A 25,423-nucleotide genomic window follows, 5' to 3' on the forward strand; every position below is an offset into this window, starting at 1 on the left:
CTGAGAAGCTAAAGCCACTTCCGCATGAGTTCGATTCCCGCCTGCCCCCAGAGGAGACCACATGGCGTGGCAGACCTCTCCTGACCCCAGCTGCTCCCCTCAGCAGTGTGCTTCGTCGATCTGCCTGTTCTGCTCCCCACTCTGTCCCTGGTGAATCCTCTCACCTTCCTCATCTCTGGCCTGTACCCCAGTTCTGTATGAATAAATAAATAAATCTTTTAAAAAAAATTTGTTAACTTCTGCAATACAATCCCCTTGAAAAATTCTAGATATAGTGAAACATGGATAACTAAGCTTATATCAATTTGTCAAGAGCTTACCAAAGACACTGGTGATGACATCTTAGTACAATGGGATGTGAGATGGAGCACAAACTAAACTTTATTCAAGAGTCCACCATTTATATCACCATTAATTAATTTACTACTTCATTTAGGGGATTTTCTCCTATTCATAATAATACTGTGTTACATCAAATAATATCCCAGAGAGTAAGAATAGATGACCTTACATGTCATCTAACCTAACATTATTGATAATTATGTTCTACAGAATATGTCTAATTTTATATACATATAGTAACTCCACAATATTTTATAAATATTTGGAGAAATAATGTTTCAATGTTAAATGTGTTACAATGTTAGAATAGTTTCCTTAGTCAAATCCAGGTAGTCTAACTATGTGTCTAGTTTCTATGCCAATAACAACAATAAATAATTCATCATGTTGTTGTTAGGATTAAATAATTAATACAGACAGTAAATGTTCAATAAAGATAGCTATTATGATCCCCTTATATTTTATGGACACAGCGCTTCAGTGTTTTTATATTACATGATTCCTGATTTTTCACTATCAAAGCACACCCATTCATTAAACAAACAATAATTTGTCACTATCTTTAATAAAAGGTGGTTTCCAGAAAAGAATGCAATATTCAAGATGGATACAATGAGGATAGAAATTTTTTATCAGTGTGCTCTCTCTCTCCTTCCCTCCCTCTTTGCCTCTTCCACCCTCCCTCTCTCACTCTCTTAATCCCTGCCCACCCCCCCCCTCCCTCTACACCTCCCTGGGCCCCTCTCTGAATTCCAACAGAGATAATATTGACTTTTCCAGTAGCTGCATCACATTTATGGTCAATTAAATTCTTAAGTTTTGGGTTGTTTTTTTTTTTTCCTATTCTTAATAGTTGTTCTCAGGTTACTTGCACTCATCTCATCATATTTTTTTTTCTAATTAAATGTAAGAGTTTAGGGCCTCCCTGGTGGTGCAAGCCGTTAAGTCTCAACACTATGAACCTATCTCCAGTCACTGCAGCATGGGTTAGATGCCCAGCCAGGGAGCTGACCCACACAGTGCAGCAGACCTCTCCTGTCTCGCCTGCTGCTCCATTCAGCTGTGTATTTCAGTCAATCTGCCTGTTCTGCTCCCTACTCTGTCTCTGGTGAATCCTCTCACCCCTCATACACAAATACACCTCTGGCCTATATCCCAGCCCTTGTATGCATAAATAAATAAATCTTTAAAAAATAAATGTAGAAGTTTGTTCTTAATAAATGTCAACCCATTATCCTAAACTGCAAGCATTTTAAAACTGGATTCCATCATCTAGCATATTTTTAATCCTAACTTCTTTACCATCTTTTTGTCATCTACAAAATTAATATACAAGATCCTACACTGCTTCCAGGTAATTGATATAATTGTTGAATTCAACAGGATCAAAATTAGAATCTTATGGAAAATTTCTAGAGACCTCAATGCAACTAAATGACAATCAACTAATGCTCTTCTTTTGAATAGAATCATCTTCCAATTCACCTTGTTACTATCCCTCAGCCTACATACTTTTTATCATTCCCTGAGTGACATGACAGGAGACTCGTGTTTTTCTATGAGGAGGATACATCTGTGTTTATGACTGTCCCTTAGTCATCAGAATAGCTTTCTCCAAGAAAGAAAGTGAAGTTCATTTAGATGATTTGGTTCCAGTGACCCCAAACCAGCTTACAATGACTAAGTAGGGCGGCTAACATAGAGTGATCTTTCCACCACAAGCATACCTTGAGTAGGTCATCCTCTCTCAAAAACTGTTAGCTTCTATTTGAATAAGAGAGTGCTCATTTCACTTTTTTCAGAGAGGGTGAGAGGAGAAAATCAAATAGGGTATTTGAGAACCAAAACACCAGCAATTAATTATTTCAAGTATAACATTTAAGTTATATATATATTCTGGTGACCCATTAGTTTTAAAACAAGATCAGTCTATCTAGTTAGACCTCAAACCAATTTTTCTGACAGAAATGACCATGCAGCTATATTTCAGCAGCTCGTGCGCCTTTGCATTCCATTTAGCATACAGGATATTTTAAACAATTTAGAATTCATGTCAGCTGAGCATGTGTGCGTGTAAGCGAGTGTGTTAGTGTATGATCGGAAAAGATGATAAGCTATCACAGGCTCTCCATCTCCAGGCTGCATTAGTCATTTTTAGCACCATGATAGAGAATGGTGTGAATACGGCAAATTCAAAAGATTGCTCAAAACTTGACTGTGCAGACAGATAACTGTTAGAGTGACATTTTCAGTACAAGTGAGAAAACTGATCCTTCTGGGATCTCTAACTCGGAGTGCTTTAGAGGAGAAGATACAAGACTAAACCCATCCTCCTACACTAATCATTTCAAGAATAGTTTATCTAAAAGTAGCAATGCTAATATAAGGGAGTGAAGAAGTCAGTCAAACTGCTTATTTCAACTCTACCCCATTAGCAACTAGATCAATTTTCTCACACTCAAGCTTACATTTTGACAAAAATAACAAAATAAGATTCAGTGAAAATGACATCTTAGTTATGGATGTGGAGAGGTGATTGAAAGATACAAAAAAGAAGGTTTAAGCAAAAAAGGATAATTGGACAGAATCAAGAGGTCAAGGTCAACATCTTCTTCCTACTAATCCTTCCTCCAGATCTCAAGAAAAAAAAAAGCAAAGAATTTATCTGTTTAATTCCCATCAAAATAAGTTTTGATTAAAACCATGATCTTTTAAATTCTTTCATAGCTATAATTATTGATGCCACTAAGAGTCTACAGAAAGCACCAAGGTCCTCTTGAAAAGAACACATAGTTGCCAAAAACTTGAAAGAATTTATGTATCTAGAAAGCTATACATCTGTATTGTGCTGACCATGTCTGTTTATTAAGAAATATCTTTCTTCAAATTAACATCAGTGCCTTGAATCCAACTTCATATGCGTTTTAAGATGACTTCATTTTTAGACACAGAGGAGAAAAGAAGTGGCCTTTGACCCCATAACCCACCTTTGGCCAGCCTGTTCTCTATCTCTCTGTCAACTGGTTCAGTGCCAGTGTTCCTAAGACTACTTTAACAACTCCCAATGCCACTGCTGGCAAACCTAGCTCCCATCCAGTCAGAATCAGGAGTAGAGTCCTACTTATGAGTGGGATTATGCATCCCAGACACACTTTTCCTATATCCTCAATCTCTGGAGCTGTGTAGAGATTTCATAGTTTATAACTGTATTAGCGTTACGCCCAGAAGACACCCCCAAACCCCAGAAAGCAACTATTCATTGTTCTTGGCTTATGACAGTTAGAAATCCCTGTAAGTCAGACCAACCTGAATTCAAACTCAATATAGACTTCAGTAAGCAGTGAGATAATTAATGGACACATTATGAACATTTTCTGAGCCTCAATCTCCTTTTCTAAAATGGTGTCAGTAGTAATTTCCGAGATTTAAATGAAGATCAGAGAAATATAGACAGTATAGGTAAGCTGTTATAATTTTAGTGGGATTTTGACCTTTCCAAGTGGTTTAGGATTATCTAGGCTTTGATGTTCTAGCAGAGTACTTTAAAAACATCTCAGAAAACAATGTGCTGCAAAAATGCAAAGCTAAGTTGCCTTGTTCAGGTTCAGTGCTGTGCTTTAACCCACTGTGCCACCAGGGAGGGCCACACCTTGTTCAAGTTTAATTCCAGTTCATGGGGAGGAGATGAAATAAAGTGGTTCTCTGAGAGTCTTTGTGGCCCCATGGATCTCTTCTGCATAGGTAGAGTTAGCTACACATTCATGTTCACATTGAGAATGGTATAGGTACTGATGTTTCTGCTTGGAGGATGGAAGCTATTTGGCTTGGTGAACATTGGAGTAAGTTATCTCCGGAAGGCAGCAAATATATCAAGGCTTGGGAGCAAGGAATCATGGTATACAACATAGGATTTTTTTTTAACTTGAAAGTAATTAAATCATAAAGGCATCAGGTCAATGATATGTTCTACTTGTGTTTCAAGGTGACTGGGGTACAGTAACATTTGGATGGGGAAAAATGATTTTGGAGAAGCAGAAAGGATACAGCTGAAGTAATTCAGGCAAGTCTCAAGCAGTAATGAAAGGAAACAGGCAGAGAGAGAAAAATGAATGGACAGAAGCCTGATTTGCACATTAGAATAAATAGTGCTTAGTGATGGTTTTGGTAGGGTCAGGAGGTAGTAAGGTGAAAGAGAGAGGAGGGGTCAACAAGCATCCCAGAGTCTGCCAACAGCTACTGGGTGGACAAAGATTCCATTTACTGAATGGAAAACACAAGATGAATAGATTTTAAAACTTGCCACCCATTCACTTTTCAACACATTCAGTTTGACATAGCTGTGAAATATCCAAACAGAAATAACTATACTCAGAAAAAAAGATCTGCTTTAGATATACAAATGAAAATCTTTGGCACACACACACACACACACACACACACACACAAATGTTTGAATTGAGATGGGAAAATGCACAAAAATATGTAAAAATAAACTATTATAAAATTTAAAAACAAAAACAGTGTTTGAATCCACCGAAGTAAATTAAATTACCTGAGGTCATTAATTAGAAATAAGGACAACAACAACAATAACAACAAAAAACTCACAGGACAAACTTGAAAAGCCTAATGCTAAAGGTAAGGGGAGAATAAGTGGTCTGTCAATGAATAAAAAAGTAGCAATCATAAAGATTACAGAGAGGATTGTTTCAAGCAGGAAATAGAATCGTGTTAAAGGCCTTTGTGAGAGCATGTGGCATGAAAAAAATGGAAAATGGAAGTATCCACAGATGTAACAACATTACGATCACTGACAACCTTAACAAGCATCGTTTCTCTGGTGAAAAGGAAATGGAGAACAAAATGGAGGAGGGTGAAGAATATCTAGTGAATGAGGAAATGCATGCATCATATTCACACAACTCTTCAAGAATGTGCACTAAAGATAATATAAAAGCTGAAGTGTTGGGTGGAGGGGGTGTGGGTGGGATTGATATATTTAGCAAATAAAAATACAGGGAGCTCAGTTAAATTTTAATTTCAGAGAAGCAATGATTTTTTTTAGGATAAGTAGTATGTCATATTTTGGACATAGTTCACACACACACACACACACACTTGTGCATTATTAAGAACTTGTTGAGGCTAAAATTAATTCGTTGCTATTCTGAAATTCAAACTTGTGAGTTTTGTATTTCTGGAAGGATTAGTTAGATGTAGAATCAAGATAACTGAACATATTTAACTGATGAAAAGTGGGCACCTGGTCATTTGTGTTTGCAAGGGGAGTGGAATGAGATTGAGGTGTAGGAGAAGATCAGGGGAGAAAATGAACTCCTTATTGTGAGAAGCAGAAAAGATGACTGAGAAGAGAAGCATTAAAATTGCTAGCAGACATGAGAGTTCACTTGATTTTGGTGAGGGCAAAAGCAAGAACAAATCAGCAACAGCAAATGCAGTACTCATAGGTATAGTGAAGACATTGGGGAAATTCTTTGATGGGCTAAAGAGCACAATACACAGGAAGAAAGGCACTGAATCTACTCTTGAATTAAAGTAATTTGGGGTAAATCTCACAATCTTTCCCTCCAAATATACAAAATATGAGAAAAGTTTTCTTTTTAAACTTTCAAATTAGTAAGACTACACCTAGGGGTACAAATAAAAAAGCAGACTGTACAAACAAGCAGATATTGGGCAAAAATTCATTTCTGCTGAAATCAAGATGCTAATAAAATTTAGTATTTTACTATTTGAAATAAAACTCACTTAGACAGATTGACCCAGTACACAAATGCATATTAGGCTCCTACTATGTGTAGGCACTAGCTAGATAATGAATTAATAATACCAAGACTGATGTTTAATTAACAAGAAGAGCCTTATAGAAATAGTTGACACTCAAATTAATATCAGATATATTCATTTGACTAATGCTACTGCAATTACAGTTCATAGCTAATGGTATCACCGGCCTATTATCACAAAGCATTACCTCACTTCTAAAACTCATTTCCATGATAATTCATTGAAATCATCAAGAGAACACACTATCTTGATGGATTTTTACCTCCCAATGCTCTTCAAGAGAATGAACTCACCCTTATAAGAAAGCTTGTTATCCCAAATATCACCCATGCCTATTCTCTCTGCAATTCAGGTGAACAATGCATAGCAATTTCTGTACAATTTTGAAAGACACAGTGTCCCTTCCTGGCAACAGCAACTTGACTTAATTTTTAGTCACAATTCCCAAGAACTGGAAATGCAAATTAAAGTCAAGATGCAGATATTGCTGTAAAGGGCTGATCACCTGCAGATCCTGGGCCAATCTCAGTTCATCCATTCATTCAACAAGTATTCATTCTGTCTCCTCTACATAACTTTAGGCAAACAGTTCAGCCTTTCTGTACTTCTGTTTCCTTTCTGTAATTTGAAGATAATAATTTGATTTCTTATTAGATAAGTATGAAAAAATGGTAGAAAAGTCAGTTAGAATATAGTTGTTAGGTATTATTTCCTTCAGGTATCATGAAAATTAATGTGTTTTAAAAATTAACTCAGGTAGGAGAGCTATGAATCTCAAATGTAGCATTTAAATCAGGTTACTGAAAGGAGGAAGGAAAGAAATTAACATTTATTAAGTGTTAGTTATAAGCAGTCCTTGCTATATGCATTTCACAAAGAAAGTATTTCATTAAATCTTCACAACAATTCTTTGGGGGTTAGATATTTGTAGCCCAATATATATTAGGAGAATGAACTCAGAAAGTTATATAAGTTGTCCAAAACATTGCAATTGTAAAGCTCTTCACTGCACAGGAGTTATTTCCCATGCTACACAAGCACACACCCCAGAGATCGACTATTACGTCTTTTTAATTGCCTAATTTTGCTCCCAAGAAATAAGTACATAGTGAAGTGATAGATATGCCTAAAATAAATTATGAAGTCCATTTCAGTTTTGTCTCAACAATTTTGGAATTCTCTGCTAAATCACAGCATAACTAAATAACTTTTTAAGAACTTAAAGAAATTGAGAAAAATAATTAATTACTGAGCCCAATTATCATTTGAAGAGACTTCAAAAGGCATATTTTAAGATTTGCAAAGTTCCACTACTTTTAAAACAAAGCAGTAATTAGTGAAAATACTGCATCTTCTTGCAAAGGGAGACAGCAGAAATCTGCCTTGAATCAAAAGATATGCTATAGCACTTAAAATAATGCTATGTATACTTGAGATATTTGGTAAATTTAGGATTTCAGTAGGGAATACAATGACATCTCATTGAAATGAGTGAATCTTAGTGCTCAGAATTGGGGTATCGTGATTTTCAAAATAATATCTTAGGACAGATTTATAAATAGCATGTAACTTCCAAGTTACAGTACTTCGATTGCTGAAGAATAAGGTAGTAATGAAAAGCCATCCTTTCCTCCTATTGTATTGTACATCAGAGTGCTTTTCAGAGTCAGATTTGTATAAAGATGTTTAATGAAGTTGTTTGAAAATATTTTTCTGTTATAGCAATATATGATGAAATAAAGGCAAACTACAAAAGGGCAAAACTAAAAAAGACAATATATATTTGTATAATCTCCCCCAATATTTTTCTGTATGTATGCATGTGCATAGATATTAAATTTACATATGTATAGATTTTATGCAATATGAGGGTCTGAATAAATCCTACTGAGTTGGTCATTAAAAAACTATCAGTTGTGTACCTTCTACTATTCCCTTATATAATATTGGAAGCATATTTCCATTTCATCTGAAATTCTTCTAAAAAAAAGATACAGACTTTTAACAATTAAGTAAAAAATTTATAATGGGAGTACATACCTTAGTTTAACCTGCCTTTCCTATCTCAAAAAATAGTTAGGTTCTTTCCAATTTTCCAATGCTATAAGTATTACTAAAATGAGCACTTTGTGTAATCTTTCTATGGCCTCAGAGTTCTGGAAATCAATTACTCCTTCAGTGAGGGTAAATATTTTAAAGACCATTGAGAAACAAAGTAAAATTGCTTTCTAAAACACTGTAGCAACTATGCTACCACTGCAGTAAGATAATACTTGTCTCACTATATTAACTTCAATCCTGAGAATAATATTTAAAACACTTAATATAACTGGCAAAAATCATATTCTATTCTACTTTAAATTTGTGTAATGGGAAATTGAAATTTTTAACGTTATGAACACTTTTATCTTGTCTCATTCATGAAATGCTTAATCATATTTTTTGCCCAATTATCTTTTGGTCTATTTATGTGTTTTTTACACATTAAGGATATTATCATTAGTCAATTTATTGCTAATATTTTTCCAGTTTTAACTCAACATTTAATTTTGTAAATAAGTTTGCTTATACCATGTCTGCTGGTAAATGAGCTCAAACTTATTGTGGAAAAACTAAATTTCACTGCATTTACCTATGGAATTTGAATAATTTCTTCATCCTTGTAGACTTTATTTTTGTGTGAAGTAAACATCTATTTGCTTCAAATAACCAAGTTTCACAATGTAAATTGATACATGTTGTAAAGAGAGTTAAACCATAAATAATCCACAACCATAAGATAAAATAAACACTAATCAGTGATGTACTTAGTCCTCAGGTGATCATAGGGTTGTCTCCATCCTAATTCAACAGTTCAACTGCTATTCCTTTCAGATACCTGTTTTTCAACTGAGTAACTGTTTTATTACATGTTTCAGATATACAGCTCTTATTTTGGTAACTGCGTATACTACTTATGATCAACACCAAAAGTCCAGTTTTCAGCACTACACAATTGACACCTAATACCTATTTTACCCTCTGCTCATCTCCCTCCCACTCGAGTAACTATCATTCTACTGTCAGAGTCTAAGGTCTACTTTGGTTTCATTTTGCTTGTTTGTTTATTTCTCTATCTTCCATGTATGAGTGAGATCATATAGTATTTTCTTCATTTGATCTCCTTCACTTAGTATAATCCCCTCAAGAAAGAGCAATATTGTCCCAAATTATTATTCTGTCATTTCATATTTTTTTTTAAGTGGGACTAATATTTTCTTGTGTCATTTCAATTTTGTTGTGTCTTGGTGTGGATCTCTTTGGGTTTCTTATATTGGGACTCTCTGTGACTGATGTCTGTTTCTGTCTTCACAATAAGGAAGCCATTATTTCTTCAAATAATTTCCTGGTCCTTTCTCTGTTCTCCTTCCGGGACCTTTATAATTTTATTCCTTTTGATGATGCCCCATAAGTATTTTATTAAGTAATCTTAAGGACTCTTCACTTTTAAAAGTATTCTGTCATTTTGATTCTCTATTTTGCCTTCTAGCTCACTTATTTTTCCTTCAATCAGTCATGTTAGGGTGCCTCTGCTTTAGCTTTCATTTCTATTATTGTATTCTTCAATGGTGTAACTTCTATTTAAACCTTCCTTAAATTGTCTAGTTCACCTATTCTTCTCCCAAGTTTTAAACATCTTTATAACTAACTCTGAGTATTCCATCAGGTATTTTGCTTATCTCCTTTTCTCTAAGGTCTTTTCCTGGGGTTTTGTTCCACACTTCCATCTTTCTGAAACCCATTTGCCTGATTCTTTCTGTTTGCCTCTATGTATTAGGCAACCACACTACCTCTTCTGTATAATCTTGAAGGGTAAATTTTGTACAGATCATACCTCAAAGAGTTTTATACCAGTGTCTGCTGGCCACCCACTCTAGGTACCTAGGGAGCTGTTACTGTATGGGCTACACCTACCTACCTGTTATGTCAGGGAGCACATCTGCCCTGTTGGCTCAATTCAAACATGGCATGATGGCTGGACTAGGTACAGGCACATGGTGCGATCAGTAGGTAGAACTGTAGGCACAGCCTAATTCTAGCATCCTGCCACCATTCAGTGTGTAGGTGGAGCTATCAGTCTTCTCAGCTTGTGGCATCGTGCACTTGGGACCCAGGCCCCAGTAGCTGGATGCAAGGTGCTGTATGGGCCAGTGTGCAGCTGCTGGTGGCCTGGAGCAGGATGACTTAAGGGTCCATGTGGGGTCACAGGTGGCAGAGTTATGATGCACTTATCAGGTGCAGAGCTCTGGCATGTTCCCCTGGTGAGTGAAGATGTGACAGCAGGAGTTCCAGTAGGCTGGGGGGAGGAGAGTAATATGTCCTCTTCCACTATGGGGGTATGAAGAAGTTTGCAAGAGGTTGTCAAGTGGCATCCATACGTATTTCTAACCCGGAGATTATCCCTAACGGGCCTACCTCTCTGTCCAATACTGTAAAAGTGGTGAATGGAATCCCTTCAGCTTTAATTTGGGCAATTGGGGCAAGTGTTACTCTACTGAGTCCCTAAGCAAATGAATTTGCATTTGATGCCTTTAAGAGCAGGTTCTCCACTCCCTGAAACTCTTGGATCCTCCTGGACTTATTTCCCACCAGTCTTAATGTTGAGGCTCCAGAGACTTAGCTCCACCCAGCCAAACCCAAAGGCTGGGTGTCGGATGCCGGACACAACAGCCCCCCAACTCCCCAAAGAGAAAGTCCCACACCTTCACAGCCCTACTGACTAAATGCCTCACCCGTTGTTGCATTTCTTCCTTACTTCAGTCCTCTTACCGCTTCTCATATCCTCTGATCTAGTAGAAACTATTTATCTGACTCTCAGGTCTTTGTCCATGCAAATATTTCCCTAGGTAGTTATATATTTGTTATGTCTATGGATTGGAAAAGGTGACTCGGGTTCTTTCTACATGGGCATCTAGAAATGGAGCCTCAGTTGCTCCTTTATGATTACCACAACTTTATGATATATATTACATATCAAGTATTGTTAATCATACCTTTCCTTATGGTTACTCTTAATCTATAATATAAATATCATATTTCCTAAGATTTATACTTCCAGGTAAATTTACAATCACTTATCAGTTTTCTCAAATCCCGTTTTTATTTTAATAAAAATTCATAAAACTTGTTAACTTTTTTAAAAATTAAAATTTTGTAATATTGAATGTTCTTTTTAAATATACAATTTAATTTTTACTTATTTGATGTTTAAAAATTCAGTTCTATAACATTCTCTTTTCTTCAATTATATCCTGAACATGTCTTGTTGGGGTTACTGGAGACATTTAATGTTCCTGTTTTTTTTTTTTCTATTACAAATCAAATCATTTTCCCTCATTACAACTTACTGAAATAATCACTGATTCCTGATGTTTATGTCTTCATCTTGCATTCTGCTTTTGAAACTCTCCTCTTAAATTTATGAAAGCACTGTAGTTGATTCTTTTCAGGTTACATCAAAATTACCTAATATTAAAGTAAATGTAATTTTTATCTTTATTTCCAATACTAATTCCTAAACTTTGCATATTTTTCAGTACTCAGAATTTCTAGAGTAATACTAGCAGGAGATGACAATTAGATATTATCTTGCATGATCTTAACCTGAGTATGTTTTATTTTTCATTAACAATGGTTTTAAGATTTTAAAGACAATTTTAAAGGACAGTCTTTATCCTAAGAAAATTTTTTTGATTTCTAAAATTTAAATCAACCTTAATTTTATTGAATGTTTCTTAAGTAGCTCTTGAAATAATCTTGATCTTTCTTACTACATCTGCCAATACAGTAGACTTAATATTTTTCAATATTAAATCATCTTTACATACACAAGATAAACAACACTTGGAAGCATCAATACTTTATGATCATTTTACTATGCTTTAGAGAGTCAGAGGAAAGATTCATTTCTTTCATATTCATAAAAATTAAAAGGTGCATTACAGCCTAATGTCCCCTTTGAAGATCTTGTAACTTTTCTCCTCATGTTTTGCCACTAAGATAGTGAATTTCCTCTTTGTTCAATTTTGGAAATAAATGTTCCTAGAAACCATCTCATTTTCATAAATTCTTGACATTAGTATAATCATAACTAAATATTGTTATCTCCTCTGATGCTTTCTATGCATTCAGAGGAAATATGCCAAGTTATTTTTTTTGGGGGGGGGCAGGGGGAGTATGCAGGGAGCTATATTTCCTGCAATATCTTATCTTATTAATTCTAACATACCTGAATGTATCAATGTTCTGCTCTCATCATTACTTCCTTTCCCTTACTTTCCTTAGATTTGTTTTTTTTATTTTTTGCAGTAAATGTTTAATTCATTTATTTTTTTTATTTAAATGACTTTTTTCAAGATTTATTTATTTATTCATACAGAACTGGGGTACAGGCCAGAGATGCGGAGGGTGAGAGGATTCACCAGAGACAGAGTGGGGAGCAGAACAGGCAGATCCACGAAGTACACTGCTGAGGAGAGCAGTGAACGAGACAGGAGAAGGCTGCCACACCATGTGGATCTCCTCCAGGGCAGGCAGGAATTGAACTCATGCAGAAGTGGCTTAAGCTTCTTAGTGCTGTGCTTTAACCCGCTGCACCACCAGAGGACCTAATTCATTTATTTTTATCCTTACTTTAAAAATGAAAAGAGTGCCTTTAAGTGCATAACTGAGTAAAATTTATATCTGTATCTGTGAGTTTCTCACTTTCCTTATTTTCTAAATACTTTGTAAGTGTGGATTTCATTTCCTTTGTGATCAACTAGTTATGTAGGGTCAGTATCTGAGTTCTAAAGGATCTGTTTTTTATTGACAACATTTAATCTTTTCAAAACTACTATATTCTTCCTTCATACTAAACAATGTTGTGACGTTCATCAAACTCTTTACATTCACATTATTCTGTTTACATCATTTTCTTTTTTGTTTGGATTAGCTAGCAAAACAACAACAAAACAAAACAAACAACTGAAGTGTGATAACACCACTCACAAAAATTGTCTACCTGCTTTTATCCCTGTATTTCCAACAAATTCATTATATTTTCATTACTTGAGAAATGTTCACCTTCAACTGGGATTGTGCTTTTCCTCAGTATAAAAATATTTTCAATGTCATACTACATGCTTTTCTTTCGAAGTCAACTTTCCCTGAAATGAGTGTTGTCTACTATTTGTTTTTTGTCTTTGCCTTAGGACTTTCTCATTCTTCTTCTTATCATTGTCATCATCATCATCTTAATCTCTGTCATTTCATCTTACACGATCTTTTACAAGCAACCAGCAGGAAATTCTAACCACCTCACTAGTTCCCAAATTAACCACACTGGTTGCAGCTATCCAGCCTTCAACCTAACAGGTTTCTCTTACCTACCAGCCTTCGCCCCTATTCAAACAGGCAGTCATGTCCTCTTGCACACCCACACCTCACCTCACCATTTTTTTACTACGCAGACTCTCCTCCCCAATGACCTTGTTTCTTCCCTGTTTTGCCGAGTGCAACTGCTAAAGAGCCCCAGTGGCGTGTCTCTTCCCTTGGGCTGAGAGTATATTACTACTGGTACCTGGTGATAGGCAGTTGTTAGTCTCCTCTGTCTGATATTTGGTGTTACCTCCAGCCATCTTCTGCTGCTTAGGGTGCAGGATCCCTTCCTCACCAGTAGGACAAATATGATAAGAGCATGTCCCTACCACACACTGGTGCCCCCATCTTGGTCAGTTCTAGACAGAATAAGAGTACCTGTTGTTACTCTAAGGCACAATTACTATTTTCAAAAGGAGAAAGAGTGCTCCCACTCATTCCTCTCACCAGTAACCAGCACCAGGGACCTCTGCTTCTAAACTACATCAGGGAGTACAATTCCACAGTCTATGATTCAAGAATAGGAGCAGGCCACAGCCAGCGAACACTGCATCCAGCAGAGTAGTTCCTGCAGTAAAACATTAGCATGCATTCTGGGGAGCATGTGCCTGAGCGTGTACGTTTGAGACTACAGTTCATAACCAGCCATCACATGGAGAGTTGGAGAATCCGAAAATGGTGTGAAGTTCTTACTTTCGCCCAGCATCTGCTTGTTACATGACTTGGCCTTTAATGGGACACTTTTGAGTGAAAATCTCAGCAAAAATGTGGGAAATTATCAAAGCTCAGGAAACCCATAATTTTGTTGGGAAATACTACCTCTCAACAAATTTCCTCTTTTGAGGCTGAATAACAAAAACATAAATAAATTAAATAAAATAGATTAAGAAAAAGTGACCACACCCTAAGCAGCAGAAGATGGCTGGATGTGTTACAGGGTAGCCCAAAGTAGACTGGGCCGCCTGTCTGTGGAGCCTCACTCACGTGCTTACAATTCAGTTACACTGCAGGTACACACAAAAGGGTCAATAACGAGTTTATTTACAAAAGGGGAAAGGAATAGGAAACAACCCAGGGACAGAGCGAAGGATACAAAGTAATTGCAATACCTTATGGCTACACTGAGTCATGAGGTCAGGAGAGCTGCTTCCCAAGCAAGAAAGCGAGAGATGCAAGCGCGCCCTATTTATCCCTCAAATGTCCCAGAATTCATTCCTGCTAGCTCCGCCCTTGGGTCCTCGCAGTTCTCTCCCTGGTACTGCTGGGAGTTGTAGTTTCCAATCACTGGAATAGGGGGTAAGGGTCCAGAAAGCTGGAGTAGGGGGTGGAGTCCATAAGACTCTGCAGAGTTCCTTTAGGACATCCTTCCCCTTAACAGATGTAACACCTAATATTGGACAGATGAGACTGACAGCTGCCTGTCACCAGGTACCAGTAGTAATATACTCTCAGCCCAAGGGAAGAGAGACGACACTGGGGCTCTTTAGCAGTTGCACTCGGCAAAACAGGGAAGAAACAAGGTCATCGGGGAGGAGGAGTCTGCGTAGTAACAAAATGGTGAGGTGAGGCGTGGGTGTGCAAGAGGACATGACTACCTGTTTGAATAAGGGCGAAGGCTGGTAGGTAAGAGAAACCTGTTAGGTTGAAGGCTGGATAGCTGCAACCAGTGTGGTTAATTTGGGAACTAGTGAGGTGGTTAGAATTTCCTGCAGGTTGGGTGGCATGTCTGACTGGAGTAGGGAAGCAGGTGGTTAAGTCTTAGGCCCCTGTGAGAAGAAGCACATGAAATTTGAGGCTACAATACAGGGCAAAACATGGGGCAAGAACTAAGCATATTCCTCATTCAGATTAGTGACTTTCTATTTATATTATCACAGTCTATGTGGGTCCCCATATGTATTTCTCAATCAAACATCTAAAATTTAATGTAATAAGACTCCATGAATCTCACACTTGTTTGAGTATCAGTCCTGGGATTTGGGTTTAAATGTTGTCTTAGGTATTTTAGAAGGTATTTCATGTAAGCTATTTCCAAGACTATTGTCCGGATATTTTTAAATAAAGATGTTAAGGAAAATCATAGAAATATTGTTCCAACAGCTAGAGTAGTGAGATGACTATAAGAGGAAAAAGTTAGGAATTCATTGAGCGGTGTCCCTTTACCTCCTCACACCTTTACCCCTAACTCTGTAAAAGGTAAGAACCAATCTAGATATTTCCACAGTCCTCTTTCTCTGAAGTGACCATGATAATTTAAGAAAGACAGAAACATTTTATTTAGAATCTATAAATTCTAATGACCCAGAGTCATTACCTGTTTATATGTGTCCCCTAGAAATGAGCTCCTTTTCTTAACATAGAATGCCAAGCAAGTTCCTGGTACTTGAAATTTCCTTTTTTTTTTTAATTTACTTTATTTATTTATGCATACAAGAACTGGGGTGTAGGCTAGAGGTGTGTGGGGGAAGTGGGGGAAGGATATGAGAGTATTCCCCAGAGACAGAATGGGGTGCAGAACAGGTGGGTCTACTGAACAGCAGTGTCTACTGCTGAGGGGAGCAGCGGGAGAGACAGAAAGGTCTGCTGAGCCATGTGGGCCAGCTCCTGACCTGCTGCGGATTGAACTCATGTTGTAGTGACTGATGATAGTTTGAGAGCACTGAGACTTTAACCTCTGTGCCACCAGGTGTGGCTAACTCTGCAGGACCTCAAGTGCACCTGTCCGCCCTGGCTAAAGTTGTGCCTGGGTGAGCACACTCCCCAGTAAGGCCAACAAATTAGTCAGCAGAACACAGTGCACTCTGTCCTGCAAATAGCTGCAGCCCACTACTTTGTTTCAAGTAGAAGCTACAATAAGCCCCAGGAAGGGTACAAACATGCTCCCCACTCCCTGTTTGGGGCACATTTCCTGTTTTCTCCTGCAGCACAGACCCTATATATACTCATGGATGGTCCTAATAAAGAGACTTCCGACTCCAGACCCCAGGGTCCTGCTTCATTCTCTCACATCTCAGAGTCTCCTATGTTCGGGCGAATGTAGCAGTCAGTGCACCCCTCAGTGGGTTAGCAACAATCAGGGAGGCCCAGTACTTGAAATTTTTAACAAATGATTTTCAAATGAGTGAATACATGTAGCTGAGAAAGAGATATTTGGGGTAATTCTGAATCATGCCAAATATTTTCCTCACAAAGTCAGAATAGTCTAACAGTCGTCACTAACTAGCTGGCTATACCATTACTTATCTAACCAGCATCCACTGTGAACAGGGTCACTTTGTGACCCTGCAGAGTCTTTCTGTGGCACATTTTTTTTCACATGTAGTTAACCTTCCTGTCCACCCAAGCTGAGATCTGGAGGAGTTTAATTAGTCCCATTTTGGACTTAATGCCTTCACTTGGTCTCTTTTTGCAAGGATGCCCCTGATTTCAATCAGTGACTAGAAATGTCAGATGAAAAATGGCACAAATGTGAATTACGACAATAAAAGTTTATAAGCTACTAAAATAAAGTTATAGTACCTAAGAGCTGAGTCAACTGACAATGTTAAATGAAACATTTTACAACCAGTCCTGGGATAATGATAAAAAAAAAAAAAAAGGCACACAAAACATGAAGAAATATCTGCCAGGAAATGGGGCCACACTCAAGCTCAGGCCCCACAATTTTGTATGAACCTTTAAGGGGTAGAAGGAGGTGATAATCTAATGTTATGGAGTACCTCCTCTGTGTCCAACCCTTGACATCTATAATTTCTTCTCATAAAATTTCAGCAAGGGAGTGTTGTCATTTTGGGGGAAAAGTCAGCTGGGCAAATGTCCAACAACAAAATCACTAAATAATTGAGGAAATTTTTGACTTCAAACCCTTCTCTAAAGCCTTTTCTCTATATTCTTATAACCAAGTTTTTGTAAAAATTAACATCGACAGAACTAAGCAAATTTTAAGTTTCAAGACGCATCTGTGCAATTTGAAGTTAGTGTTTGTTCCATGCTATCAATTCAGGTGATGATTCTCTTTTCCATGATACTCACCATGTAAACTAACTACAAAGAGACTGTTAAATTATAGCTCAGTAAGGCATAAATACGAGACTAGCATGAAGATCAGCATTAGAAAGAAAACTGAGCATTAAAAATGATACTTAAGGAGCAATATAGAAGCATTACAAGGCTTTGAATAAGTGATGTGGCAATTGTATTTCAATCACAAAATGTACATTGTTACTTGTGAGTTTCCACTCCCGTTCTCTAACTTTTCTAGTGTGACATCCTCTTGTTACCCCACAGGCCATAATGCCGAGTCATTTACTTCTCATTTGCATCCCTCCCCCCCCCCCCCGCAGTCTCCCCAAAGACAGGTAAAGCAAGCTGCAATGCCCAGGGTATCTGGTGTCTCTGATAGGCTGATATTGCTGTAATTTCTTAGATATATTGTGTTTTACTTCTAGAGATCTTAGAAAAATTTATATTCTTCTCCCTCATCTCACTGTTATAATATAAAGATAGTCTTTGCAATTACTTATTATGGAGCAAATTCATGCTCCAAGAAGAATTAATGTCATGTTAATTCTGAGGCTTTGCATACTCTGTGCAAACTCCTCTTACTCTAGGCAGAGAAACACAGTGATAAAATGGTATAATCGTGTGACATGCAAAGTACTGATGTGAAATGAAAAGGACAGAAATATGATTGGGATAATAATTCAAGAGATATAAGAAAACAGGACTGTCTGAACAGATTGAGGAGGATGGTTTAGTTCTTCCTGGAAATAAGTGCAATCCATTCTCTCCTGACCTTAACCTCTACCCCAACATTCCCCAACCAAGTACAATTAAATGTTTATTTCCTATACACGCACACATGCACACACACACACACAGAGGGTTACACAATACCCGACAGTCAGAGAAAGAAACATTCAGTGAAACTATTCATGTAAATATCAGATGAAGGCATTATGTCAATATAGCAATAAAAACATAAATTTATATTGTAATGAAACACAAATTAAGAAAATGGGGAGTGGAACTTACAAAATAGCTTTAAACTCAATACCAACCATCATTTATAGGTCCAAGACTAGCTAATTTTCATGGTTGATCCATAATAATAGTCATTGGAAAGTTAAATGACAGAAGAGAAACAGCTTTAAATGGGAAGTGGCACAATTAATCACAGCTGTCATACTTATGCACTTGCTGACTATCAACCTTGAACAGAGCATTTAATTCAAATCCCATTTAGAAGTGTGCACTGTCAAGGGAGAGGCCAGGAACCATTTTCTAGTTCAAGAAGCAGCCTACCATCAGTGCACCAAAGATGGCACTGAAGATCCAGTCTGCCTGGACAGAGACTGACTGCTTGGCTCCATAGTCCTCACCACCACTCCTCTAAGCAAAACAAGGAAGAGCCGAAAACCTTGGTATCTGACTACTCAAAGATAATCAGTTCCTGTCATAATATAAATGGTTTTCTGGAACTATTCTGCCCAATCAAAATGGCAAATGAATTTAAATCCTCTGCAAAAACACACTTTCCCTTTTAAACAACCCTTTAAACATTTTCTAATTCTGTGTGTGTGTGTAATATGTTTTAAAGTACTGCATAAAAATAAGTGTTGCATATATGGTACGTACCTCATTTGAGGAAATATTGAGTATGTATGTAGAGATAAGATGGCATAGATGTATAGATAGATACTGACATGGAAATACAGAGTTCTAGCAAATATCTAAAGCAAAACAAAGCTTAAGAGTAAGTTGAAAGCAATTCCCTTGAATCATATATTCTCAGTTTGACATAGGAAGTGAAGAACCCTTTCTAATGGGTGTTAAATTTGAAGGAATTACTCATCAGGTTAAAAGAACATTTTCAAGTCAACCAGAGCTGGCAAATAGGGCAAATATATCATTAATATATGGTAATAGAAGATTTGCTAAGGCTATCAAAATAATGTAATATCATGTGCCTACATATACAATCGTACTAATCTTACAGTAAACTTGTGTGGCAGGCTATCTCATATGGTTTGTTCACAAGGCAAACAATTTTTTATTCATTTAATGTACATGCACTGAACATTTGCTACATACCAGGAACTGTTCTAGATAGTAAAATTGTAGGATGAATAAGGCAAACAGGGTTCTTGAAAACTCACAGCAAAATCAGGGTAATTTTCACAGCTCAGTTCTTCTAACACCTAGCTTATGCTTTTTTGACCTTCAAAATATTTGGGGTTCTTTGCTTATCACTTTACTATTAATTGCAGAATTAAATAAATTTTGAGAGTGAGTTTCAGATGAGCTTTTAGGCTTTGTAGATATTATTGAAGCAGATTAGGCTCTATGAATTGTGGAATGATAAAATATTCACAGGAACTTGCAATTCTGCAGTTGAGTAACAATTACATTTTCTCCAAACAGGCAATTGGTTTCCAAACACATTAAACAAAGGCAATTTAGAAAACTTCTTCTTCTTCTTGGCATCATTAACGTTGTTGAACACCCTGGGACTCTGGAGTATTTCGCAAAGGTAAGTGTGTGGTAAGATGAACAATTTCTGAGCCCATGAAATATTGATCTGGGAGTCATCACCGAGCCAATGGGAATCCTGTATGTCATGATTGGACAAATTACCATATTAGAGAAATTTAACGGATTACTCAGAGCAACAAATTTCAATTCAGACTTCTCCTTTTGCATCGATCCCTGTAATAAAATAGTGCTTTACTCAATTTCAAAATACGTCCTAAAACAAGATTTTTTTCCCTTGTACTTTATAGAACCACTTTGGAATTAGAAATACCATGTTGATAATAAGAATGAATGAATCATTACCATTAAAAGCAAATATCATTAAACAAATAGCTAGAAATCTAATGATGCTTAAGATTTGGATTCCATTCAAGGTCTTTAAATCAGCAGTGACCATTTCAAGGTCAATAACAAATTGTGTGAAATCATTTAGCCAGTCACCTGAGGCCATTTCATGACTTAATATGTGTCATCTCCCTTCCTTCATTGCCAGCCTACTTCTCTCTCACTGATTTATTCTTGGATGGCTGTGTGCTTTTCAGTAACATGTGTAACTTCTCTGAGCTTGTTTTCATAAACATAAAATACAAGAGATAATAACAACATCTTAAAGATTTCAGCAAAAGGAATTTTGATAAAGGGCCAAGTACAGGGTCTGCCAATAACTAAATGGTTCTTCATTTTCCTTCCCTCCATTCATTTATCTGCCCAGCCCTACATTATCCAATCCACTGTCACTTCTCCCTTGCCTTTCATTCATTTATAAATCTCTCTGGGACACTGACCATGTGTTATGTACCACAATAAAAGTCAGTAAGCCAATAAATGCTTAGGGTTATCTGTACCCCTGCTCTCTTGACAATTATGGGTCGGTGTGAGTGAGATATACTTAAACCTCAGCCAGGGAAGAATTGATGGCAAAAATCAAAAGTCTCAGTGGCTCTCTAAATGTTTACCATCCCCAGCACATCAGTTTTTCAATGGACCCTCCTCCACAATTTATAATTTCCTGAAATGTCAGTCATACTCTTAGATTGAAAACCAAGTAGAAAATCAGCAAGACATACAGTAGGAGCCAGTAAGAATATGCTGAGCTTTGGATCAAAACAGTGAGCAACAGTCACTTCCAGACAACACCCACCTATCAGTTCTCATAAACCTATGCTTTTTTTCAATTTTACGTTTTCTCCCACTGTAAAATTTGACCTGCATCTTTCATGAAGTAGCTTGAAAGTCAACCTCTAGAGCAGTCCTGGAATAACTTGTCTACACAAACTCCAGCAAAATGTTTACACTTGCTAAACCTTGGTTCCCTCATTTGTAAAATGGAAACAGCAAGAATAGTAACTGTGTCCTTGGATTGTTGTAAGGGTGTGAAGATGCTCAAGAACCATGATGGTGATGATGATAACTTTAGAGCCTGCCTTCCTTGTTTTTATTCTCCTCCTACACTCATTTTAAGGTCTGATCAAAATGCTTACAATTATCGACTGAATTCAGATAGAACTAACACCAGGGGGCTATTAGCTCAGGGATTCATTCACTCATTCATGAACTCATCCATTCAATGAACATACTAAGTATTACTCCAGGCACTAAAAGACTAGAATTGAAGAAAGCAGAGTACCAGTTCACAAGGGGTTAACATCAAAGTATTCATATTAAAATACTGAAGTGTGTTTCTTTGTGATTGTTGAGTGAGTTACTATGAAGAAGGAAGGGCGGAGTGGAGTTCTGACAAGACCAGAAACTAGAGAAACCAAAGGTGAAAAGATACCTGACAGATACCTTAGTATTTATTTAATAAGTAAATAAATCTAATAATTACTAAATTGTCTCCATCTCCCATATATTTTCTTTTCTCTTGCTTGATTTTTGAAGGAAGAAAAAAAGGATATCTCAAAAATATTTTTTAAATAAGAAAAATTAATTTTTCATGTGCTTAACACTTCTGTCTTAAGTAGCATGCTAGCCACTCACAAATAACTTCATTTAACCACACTATCCTGTTAAATAAATCTTCTCACTCTGCTTTACAAATAAAAAATTAAAGTGGAAATCTGGATAAGTAAACTGGATAGGTAAGTAAACTGACTAATTCCACACAACTAGGATTCAAGCCCAGTTGTTTGTCTGAAAGCCCACACACATTCTCCCACACTGTGTAGCTGCTAGCTGCCACAGAGAAGCACTCTACTCTGATACCACCTTAACTCTGGTGGGTAGGTAGGGAATCAGTTAAAGAAACTACACTCCACTACTTCTTGGTCAGCCAAACCACAGAAAAAAAACTGGACATCACATTTCAGAAGAAGAGTCTGGAAAACTTGTCTGCAGCAATAACTAGAACCAACTACATTAGTGCAAAGGCACATCCTGACTGGGCAGCTGTTTGCCCCCTTCTACCAAGTTAGAGTTAGGCAAGAAATGGTTTGCTGTCAAAGGCTGTATGATCCATACCTGCATTTGGGAGGGCTTGATTCCAGTTATTCTATACTGATTATTACTGCCAAACACTATAAACAATAATTAGGCAAAGAAATAGGAGAAAACAGTTTTCCCAGGGAAAGTACTACTGAAACATTATTTATGAGTCAGGTAGTGTTTGATCTTAATACACTTACAATCACAATCCAATTTTTCCCAAACCCAAAGGCATTCAGAGCCAGATAATTATGATAAATCTATCAAGAACAGGAGGTATTTCATGCTAATTTGACCTCAAGAATCTAAGGACAGTGGATTAATTCTGAAACAGCATCTTCACCAATGCACACGTGGTATTAGTTATATCTTAGCACTAGAGGGCATCCCCACCACCAAGAAGCAACCAAGTCTTGTCAGGGTGCCGAGGATATCAGCTGAGCACAATTAGTGATTACCAAAGAATGTAAAGTCAGACTTTATTTTCATTTATACCAAAAAAAATTTTTTTTAAAAATTTATTTTCATTTATACCAAAAAAAAATTAAAAACAAAATTGCATCTCTCTGCCTCTATCTATATTAGTCCTCTTCAATGAAATCTGAAATCAAGCAGTGGTGGCATGCTGCTATACTCAGGGCTCTCTAGGTGGAGGTGAAGGAAGTAGGAAGGTTGAAATTGAAACATCTTTTCCTTGCTGAAAAATATTAAACACTAGAATGCTAAAATAAAAAGATAGGAGAGCAATTCTAGGGGCTGAAGGGTATTTCTTTTTTATAATATCACTGTCCCTCCAATATTGTAAAATACATCTTATAAAATTGATATCATGGCACAGGTTTTTCGATGATACCAGTTAATCTTGTGTGCATAACCTGTAACGAACATTTCAGGTGCCAGAAATGAGAGACAAATGGCCAGTCATTCAAGTTGTACTTTTCTATTACAAATTTTGGCAATATTTTGAAAAGAAAGAGAAGGTTAAAAATTAACTTGAAAACCTCCACAGTCAAAAATAGATGTCTGGCCCCAAAGTATTATGTGTATTTGATAAAATTAAACTTATATTCCATACTCATTCGTTCACTCAACAAATATTTATTGGACACTGGCTATGTGCCAGGCAGTGGTCAAGCAGTGAATAAAGCAATTTGAAATCCCAATCCTCCTGGAGCTTACTCAGAAGCATTCAGAAAAATAACTCTGTCTTTAGAGGCAGAGAGCTGTAGAAAGGACCAGGATTCAGAACTAGAAAGTTCAGGTTCTAAACTCAGGCTCCCTCTGCCCCGGTATGGGCACAGGTGATTTGGTGAAGAATGAGTAGAAATGTGCACATACAGAAAAAAATTAAACTGTCAAAAAAAAAGTTAAATTGGAAAAAAAATAAAAATGAACCCGAGCTCTGCTAACTACTGTTCTCTGTAAAGCCTAAGCAAGTACTTTATTTTAGATGATCCATTTACTGATCTAGGAAATGGAATATTCTATCATTCTAGTGTTGTAGTAGCATTGTTGAGAATTCAGTGAGTCAGGTGAATAGAGTGCCACACAGGGACTCGAGGTTAGAGACACTCATGAAAGGCAAGGTTAGCTTGTATTGGGGCTGGTGCAGTGTATTCATGGATGTTATCTTCGACAATGGCGCTTTCCTCATAGCACTGAACTTTTAAATCTTCAGTGTGTCCAAGTAACTTTGTGTCCTGGCTGCCCTGGACTCTGGAGTGTTGAAAGGGTTTTAGGCTTCCCGGTCTCTGTCAGTCCCACAGTAGGCTGTAAATAGAACACCATCTACAGGTCCTTAGGAGACTCCTTCACAGGTACTGAACTGCCTGTGGTGCTTTTATGAAGACTGTTCTGGAGAGCAGCGCTCTTAAATAATCAGCACTGTTGTGCCGGTATCTCTGGGCCCATCATGAAGGTGCGAAAGCACATGATTTATCAAGTCATCACACATGGTCTTAAAAAAAGTTTTCTTTCTTTCTTTTTTAGATATTGTAATCTAAATCATTTTAATGTCCAGAACATCAGTGGAAGTAATCTTGAAGAAACACTTCCTCTCCATGAAAAGTCTCTGAAATTTTATGGCAGTACACAGGAATGTTCTTCACGTATTGATCTTTGGGAGACAGCCCTATGAAACTGTATTTGCCTCCACCTGTTTTATGAGCAAAGTATTCATTGTTTTCTTCAGCTGAACACTTTATGCATTTTAGTTTAAGGACTAATATGTAAAGGAGTGTATTCATGCATATTATCTATGTACTTTATTTACAAAGACTAATGATGACTCCTCTAGTAAATTACTATGCTTTCATATCATTATAGTTAGACTTTAAGATCATTTCAAAGCCTAGGTGACTTTTCTGTGACAATAAACTACAATTCTCTCTACATCACAATATTTCAGTTTTTTCCTTTTTTTTTTTTTACAACATTTCAGCTAGTAAAAGCAACACATGGTATCTTTTAAAGTTCTAATGTGCAATTAGACTAGTGTTCCTTTCAATACATTTTTGGAGCATTTTATATGACAGCATTGTGGTCATAGCCTATCTGTGTCTGAGTAAATAAAAAATCTATGTGTGATTTTACTATAGTTGATCTTGACTTTATGAGATCAAGATATGAATTGAGGAAGGTAATTTTCTGAATTGTAAAGCAGCATTAAAAAATAGATGCTTACAAAATTAAAAAAATTTAAAGAGATCCTGTATAAAGAGAACAGCCGCAGACTGATGTTATAAAATAAATGTTAATGGCATTACTAATGAGATTAAAAGAAGGAATTTAAGGAAGGTTAATCTGACAAGTAATCAGATTGATAGAGACGCTAACAGGGATTCACCAGCCCCAATGACATCTTTTGCTTTCCACTGCAGCCAATTCAGATGCTTCAAAATATGATCATCCAGAAGAG

At 36.8% G+C, this 25,423-nt stretch overlaps 1 protein-coding gene across 1 annotated transcript in view; it reads left to right on the plus strand.

The window, feature by feature from the left end:
• The window catches only part of SLC15A5 (solute carrier family 15, member 5), a 77,715-nt gene extending 53,072 nt beyond the window's left edge, over positions 1–24,643 (plus strand). Inside the window, exons 8-9 of the mRNA XM_004693243.1 lie at positions 19,972–20,080; positions 24,496–24,643. Coding sequence (XP_004693300.1) covers positions 19,972–20,080; positions 24,496–24,643 — 257 coding nt within the window. The remainder of the gene's footprint in view (positions 1–19,971; positions 20,081–24,495) is intronic.
• The last annotated feature ends 780 nt before the right edge of the window (positions 24,644–25,423 follow it).

The sequence above is a fragment of the Condylura cristata genome, unplaced genomic scaffold (genome assembly GCF_000260355.1).
Source record: "Condylura cristata isolate star-nosed mole 26May11 unplaced genomic scaffold, ConCri1.0 scaffold00036, whole genome shotgun sequence".
Taxonomy (NCBI): domain Eukaryota; kingdom Metazoa; phylum Chordata; class Mammalia; order Eulipotyphla; family Talpidae; genus Condylura; species Condylura cristata.